The sequence below is a fragment of the Pinus tabuliformis genome, chromosome 3_1 (assembly GCF_031772625.1).
Source record: "Pinus tabuliformis cultivar Carrire ecotype Pingquan chromosome 3_1, CPIR1, whole genome shotgun sequence".
In the NCBI taxonomy this organism is placed as follows: Eukaryota; Viridiplantae; Streptophyta; class Pinopsida; order Pinales; family Pinaceae; genus Pinus; species Pinus tabuliformis.
In genome coordinates this window covers 41,112,601-41,120,034 of record NC_142301.1, presented here as the reverse complement: position 1 = coordinate 41,120,034, position 7,434 = coordinate 41,112,601, and the positions used below count along the sequence as shown (strand labels likewise).

The following is a 7,434-nucleotide window of genomic DNA, read 5'->3' as shown; positions in this document are numbered from 1 at the left end:
CCTGGTGGGTTTATCAGGCGAGAGCCCACTGATTCAAATACACTAAGAAGAAATCCGGCAGTGGTTGAGCTCTTCACTAGAGCACAATGGATGCCTTTTTTTGATAAGCTACAGGGCTACGCTGATGAAGTAGCTGAGGAATTCTTGCAGGCATTGAAGCCTAAATCCCAGACACTGGCCACAGTAAGCTTCAGAGGTCTCAGCCTCCAACTCACCCCAGAGCACATAAGTCGAATCACAGAACTGCCCATGGGTCTGTCGTGGGATAAAGAAGAGCGGAAGCAGAGCCAGCAAGCAAAGAAGGAGTTCTTCCCACCTGAAGAATCATTCACAGAGGACAAAAATGGGGTGAAAAGGACAAGCCTGTTGCCACCATGGAACGAAGTCAGTTTGCAAATTATGAAATATATCACCTGTGAGGGTCGTTACAGCATCGTATATGCGTATCACTTCAGGCTGCTCAATGAACTAAGACACCAGATTGACCTCCCTGCAGCACAGAGGCTGAGCATTCCTTACTTTTTACTGCAGTCCTTGATGGAGTGCTCTACAAAGCTCAAGGACGGAATTCCGGATCAGGTAGCCCACCATGGGTTAGTCAAGCTTCTTGTGGAGGATGCTCTCCACTCATATAAAGTCCCCCTTGCATGGGAATCATTTAGGAACTTAACAAGAGAAGGGGACATAAAAATGTTGCTTGAAGAAACGGAATCCTCTAGCGGTGAAGAAGAAGAGCCAGTAGCCGAGAGTAAGAAAGGGAAAAGCCAAAAGGTCCCGACTCCAACACAGAAGAAAGAACGAAAGGAGAAGGAGGAGGGAAAGGATGACAGAGCAAAAGAGGACACCCCCATCCTGTCAGCAAGGGAAAAGAGGTTGAAAAGCAGGGCAGTCAAAACTGAGGTGGTCCCTGCCAGCCCAAGCACCTCGTCAGCTCCTGCAGTCAAAGCCAAAAGCAAAATCCATGCAACCAAGCAAGAAAAGGTGGTGAGAGTTGCATCTGCAGGAACGCAAAAACTGGCTTCTACAGGAAGCCCGAAAACACAAACACAGGCTTCTACAGGAAGCCCGAAAACACAAACACAGGCTTCTACAGGAAGCCCGACAACAAAGACAAAGGCTTCTACAGGAAGCCCGAAGATCAGTAAGGAGCAGGCTTCTACAGGAAGCCCAAGAGCAACAACAAAGGCTTCTACAGGAAGCCCGAAAATCGTTGGAGAACAGGCTTCCACAGGAAGCCCGAAATCTAAAAAGGAGGGGCCCTCTACAAGGAGCTCTGAGAGAGCAAAACGCAAGAAAGAGAAGGCTGGCATTCTCGAAAAGGAGGCAGCAGCGGCACTGGCTGCCCTCAGCGCACCTCCAAAACCGAAAGAGAAAAGGGAGAGGGAGACCCCTCTACCACCTGAAGCCAGGAGAAGCAAGAGGATGACCACGGGCAAGCCACAGCCTCCACCCAGCAGCCAAACCACTTCAGGGGATGTCCCTACTTCACCCAGTGCAAGGACCTCCTCTAAAACATCAGCCACCCCCGAAAAGGGGAGCCCAAAAATAACTTCCTGGACACGAAAGATAGGCCAGTCGCCTTCCGAAGCTCGACTCAAGGCAATAGGAAAGGGGAAGGAAGCATCACCCTCGTCACCACCAGGGGCAGAGAAGGCAGGGCCATCAAAAGCAGAAAAGAAAGAGCCTGTTCCGGTCCCGAGTCCTCGGCCAAGGACAAGGAGCAGGAGCAAGGTTGCTCAAGGATGAGCAAATGGTTCAGCTGGGGGGTGATGATGAGCCCCAATTTTGGTACAATTTGGGCTCATTTTGGCCTATTCTACTTGCTCAAACCATTCATTTTTTATTGCTTATGCATGCATTTCTTAGTTTATTCATGTTGTTTGTAGGAAGAAGGGTAGGCACTCTATCTACGTGACTAATGCATTATGATTCCAGGTTTTGGCATTAAAAGGGAGCAAAAGACAACGAAAAAGGAGACAACGAGACAACGAGGTGGCACTGCTGGTTTTTAGGAGAGGATGTCCACGGTCGTAGGGACATTCCTCGTGATTCCCACCAAGAACTCCGAGCTCCAATCCATCTCCCCTCCGAGCTTAGAAGCAGCCAGCTGTTCTACAGGAACAGCAGTTATAAACTGCTCTACAGGAACAGCAGTTATGACCGTCCTACAAGATCAGCAGTTAAACTCTAGTTGGACAGCCGAGCTCCTAAAATCAAGGACACTTGTTGGATCATCGTTTTTGTATAAGTATAGAGGCCTTAGCCTTGGATAGGTTGTTGAAACTCTCGTATTGCTATTGTAATTTTGGAGCACAGCTCAGTTTTTGTTCCTTTTCGTAAGCCAATTTGGCATGATATCAGATTATGAATAAAGAAGGCAGATTTTGATCTAGTTCTGAGTTTTCTTAAGGAGACTATAGCTCTCAGGTTAGGGCCCAACCTGAGAGCCATAGATCCCCTCTGCTGTAGTGTTGTTTCCATTTCGTTTCGGCACCTTGAGTTTTCCTTTTCACATGCAATTCGAATTACAGGTTGCTAATTTAGTTGTTTTCATGAGTTTAGATAGGATTTGCTTATGGTGAATTGGTTTACAGTTGCTTAGGTTAGAAGAGGATAGATACAATTTATTGGAGCTCCAACAAAAAGGTTGTTAAGGCTCACTGCCATCTCATCTGGGATTGGAGTGCAGTCCATGACTAACCACCAAAAATACGCATTTCTTTATTCCATGATTGCTACAAACACAATCACGTTATGTTAGATGCTTCCACATGATTCACACCTGCACCACACTCTTGTACCACAGCTTCATGCACATTCTCCTTCGCGTTTAGATTGCTGTTCATTGAATTATAAGCACAGGTAGTCTAAGTTAATGCATTTTCGGTTTGGTGACAGTCACAAGCATTTGTTCCATTTACACTGCTTTCTCTCGTTCCATTACTTCGTCCTCCATCTTGATCATGCATGCAAACACATCTTTAACCTCTGCTCCGCTCTGTTATCTCCCAAAGTCTTTCACTCCTCACGTACTTCCATTCTCTATCCCTTTCGTTGACCTAGCCCTTTATCTTCCAACCTACTCCGTACATTCGCTCCCTATCCCTATTCCTCCACTTCTACAGCCATCACCAGCCTCATTTCTACCTTACACATCTCCCCCTACCATTTCATCACTCCTCCATCACGCCAAACACTCACGGTAGGTCATCCTGTAGCCGTTTGTAGACATCCTGTAGAAACCAGAGTATCCTGTAGGATCCCCTGCAGACTTCCTGTAGGAGGCCACTCACTCGGTTGCCGAGTTTCTGAATGTGAGGAACCTCTGTGGATGGATGCTAAGGATCCCTAGGAACCTCTCCTAGCCTCCCCAACCTGTCCCACGCTTTCCTTCCTTCTCCATCCCATCTGCACAACTAAACCCTAGTTAGCACAAAATCACCATCATTCCACACACTTAAAGGAAAAATACAAAAACATATCTTTCATGATGCAAGTAGTTTAGATCCATGTATTTGCACTTATTAGAGGTAACAACAGCATTGGTAGAAGTTTCATTCCCATTTTTTTGCATTGTAGAGGTTAGACTAGTTAGATTAGGGTTTCCTAGGTTTACATGCTTTGATTTGCTTTCAGTCCATTTTGTCAAGTAGAGTAGTTTTCCTTTGAGAATAGCTTTCGTCCATCAATTAGCAAGATTCTTCTGAGAGCCTATAGAAGTTGGCTTGAGCCCTAGCGGACTTGTGCCAGCTGACCAAGTGACAGCTGCGACAAGAGCTAGTACTTGTGCATATAGCACCGTCGCTTCCAAGTTTGTACGAACTACCGGGTTGATAAAATGAGAGACAGGAAGCCCCAGGAGTTGTAGCATTATTGCTACAATACTGGAGCTCACCAATTATTATCTCTGCAACCTACATCAGTTGTATGTTTCCTCACCCATTTCTGAAGAGAACATGTTTAAAAGTGGGTATCCAACCCAAAAGGTACTTTATTCATTATGAAATTGGGTGCTTATGCTTGTTTTTCATTTGAGCATTTGGCATGGATTATGGGGTGACTTGGAAGAAGGAAGGGTTTTGATTGTGACTTTGTTCCCTTACTTAAATGGGGGGATTAATATCCAATCATAGTCTAGTGGGACCTCCCTTAATGGCCCGTGGATTTAGGAAGGGCATTACTTGGGAAATCCTAATTGAGATTACGTGGTCCCATTTTCCCCATTCCTTACTTATCATTTCCCTCCATATATTACGAAACCTATACTCCACTTCCCATCTCCAAGTCCACTTGACCATGGTGATCTGGTGCTCAGAATTATGCTAAAAAATAAAAGTGTCAGAATCTTCTCAAACTCAACTTCATATTGAAGAGCTCGTCATTTGAATCCAACTGTGTGAATGACACTCAAATCCGAGTTCGTATGCAGAAGTTAGAGCAAGTCAAAGTTCAAGTTTTACTTGCCTACATGGCAGGATTAAGATGATGTTGCAAGTCTTCAGTGAATAAGGAGGCACCATGTGGCAGTCCGCCATTGGCCCTCGCAAATTGCATATTGCATTGGTAGGTAGAAAAGGTGTTTCAAATCGGCCCCTAGTAGGTTGGGTTGCGATGTGACCAAATCACAATCGCAATCGGTGAAAGGGATCAGAGAACAGGTATCGGGCCCGACGCAAGTTAAGTCCCGAATGTGAAAGACCACGAACGTGATAACATTATATGTCACAGTTTAAAACTCTGGTAGGTCGTCGATATCGCAATTGCAACATTTTTCCGAGTAAACAAGACATCTCCCCCCTCCAAAACCCGCCGATTGTGATTTGCGATACGACCAACAGAATATGGCCTGCGGTGTGGAGAAATTATTGCCTAAATAGCGGATTTTGGGGATAATTTGTAGTTTCTTGCCGGTTTTGGAGCATTTTGTGGAACAAAAAGTGGGATAATTGGGAGAAGTCATAACTCCTTCAGTTCTTATCCAAATTTGATGCAAAAATAGTCAATTCTAGCAGCTTTGATTATTCTAAACTCATTGAGACAAGTTGCAGAGGCATCTGAGCATTGTAAACACACTTTTGATGTAATTTGAGCATAATAGAGAGGCCCAAGCCATTGGAAGTTGGACCAAGGAGACGTAGCCTATGAGGGGTGAACTACTTTATCATGTGCTTGTTGTGTGTTATATTTTGATGTTTAATGAGGAAATAGACACAGAAATATATTCTATATCTTTAATGAGGAAATTTACACACATATTTATACAAGCAATAGCTCAAGATAGGAATTCTATCTTAGACGTACAGTAGTGTGGTTGAGAGATTCTCTCAACCACACACTAAACTAGGAGAAACTAAATTCCTATTATGTAGGAACAAACTCCTCAAATGGAGAATTATAACCATAGACAAGTAGGAATTAATTATTTCTAACTCCCCCCCTTAATGACTACTTGTCATGATAGTAAAATCCACCACCATCAGGCGAATTGCATGTACAGAACCTCCAAAAACACAATCTGCCGCCCTCGGACAGATCCACAACTTCTCCGATCCCACGGATCCCCTTGAAGGTGAATTGGCGCGATCCTTAATGAAAAACCTGCACCCATTGGCGCGATTAATGGCCTAACAGACACACCAGTTGGCCTTCCTGGCGCTGCTGTCAGCGGGAAAAACGTGTCAATCCCCTTCTACTCAGAAAAAATCATCTGAGTCCGAGCCAGGTGTTCTGCAGTCCACCTGCTCAATTGAGCACAAAGCTCTCATGTACACACAACCACAAAGGCAAGCTTGTCAAACAACGTGTTGACATCCACGATTCCAGCCACAAAGGCACCTCAAGCCACATAGGCGATTCAGCCACAAAGGCAAACTGGCCACAAAGGCACTTCAGTCACAAAGACTATATAGATGGTTTCTGGCTCACCACCAACCCTCACTTTCAAGTGATAAAAGATGGTTTCAGGCTGACCATAAACCATTACAAAGTGGTTTTAAGATCACCACAAACTTTCAGATGCCTTCAAAAACCTTACATCTGATTCCACTTTTTGGAGTTTCTGACTACATACAATGACTATTACAATAACATGCTAGGGAGTCTATTCCACAAGCCACACTAACTCAAAAAAAATCTACTTTGTTGTCCACCATAAATGTTGTCACTGCTGCTTTACCTCATCTGTGAGGGGTCCACTGATAAAGAAACCGGAACATAGGCACTCACAGGCACATGAAGAGAACACAATTTTCCCTTCAAGAACAGTAATCCAGGACTCCACAGTCCAATTCACATTTCAGTATCCATTTCTCCTGGCATCGCAACATAATGCCACTTCTCCTACTCACAGTGTCAAGGCTAGTCATTATTTTCAAGCATACTGCTAACGATCTGCAACACGATCTCGACCATCCTCCAATCTTTGATGTAGCTCCAATTGATGTCGTTTTCACTGTCATGTGTTCACCATTTCCTGCAAATCTGCTTAGTGTTGGAATGACCAGTTCCAACACACTCAACATTGTGACAATAGTTGGTCATACTAATGTCATTTATCACTTAAATTACAAGTAGTTTCATTGTCATGACAGTTAATCAATACATCATCAGAGAATTAAAAAAAACATTTCGACAATAGCATAAATTTCTCTATATATCTAGCAGCTCCAACATGGCCGCTCACGGCCTTCCAGCATACAAATTTTGAAATGTAGAGAGTAGGAAATCGATCTGGTATTGCTGGCACAGCCGAATAATCATCTCGGCTTTTACCTCACCATTTTCTTGGAAATCCTTTGCATCTATCTGGGCCTTATAAAGGAATTTTAAAAATATGCCCACTGCTTCTTTGTTCACGTCCTCCAGCCTTATTACCATGCTCCTCGACTCTTGCATGCCTGAATTTAACATCGCCTTGAAAACAATAGATCGACCTGACAGAATTGAACTGTGGGCAATGAATCGCCCACCATCTGGTGTACGTAGAACGACGTCCGCAGAGGAGTCATACCCAGGAACCGAATCCCACATTGTTAGAAACTGAATTCTAACCTCGAGAGACTTCAGTGTGGACTTTAGGGATTCATTTTCTTCCGTGGAGTTCTTCACTGGAAACCTGAACACCACCCGAAGACGACTCCAGATCCGCTTTCCTTGCAAGCACATATCCGAAAACGACTTCGGATCAAACTTCACTCCAACAGCAGCAAATGAGCCTGAATCTATCTGTGGCTCTCAATTTTCCTACATAAGTCTGCCCGCTTTAAACTAGGCTTCTGTCTTCGCACACAGTAGCCCCACACGAGCTCGAACTGCACAGCTCCTCGAGATAATTATTGGCTACAACCTCTCCCACAAAAATTATGATTTGCCTCCATAGAATAGTTGGGCTACTCGATACATTCGATCACCCAAATTTGTGAATTATGTGACGGT

At 44.4% G+C, this 7,434-nt stretch overlaps 1 protein-coding gene across 1 annotated transcript; it reads right to left on the bottom strand.

Annotated features, from left to right (window-relative positions):
- Window positions 1-6,678: 6,678 nt before the first annotated feature.
- On the bottom strand, window positions 6,679-7,164 carry LOC149185667 (BTB/POZ domain-containing protein At4g08455-like). Its single transcript, XM_089409104.1, has one exon. The coding sequence runs from the start codon at window positions 7,162-7,164 to the stop codon at window positions 6,679-6,681; it is 486 nt and encodes a 161-aa protein (XP_089265230.1).
- Between the last annotated feature and the right edge of the window lie 270 nt (window positions 7,165-7,434).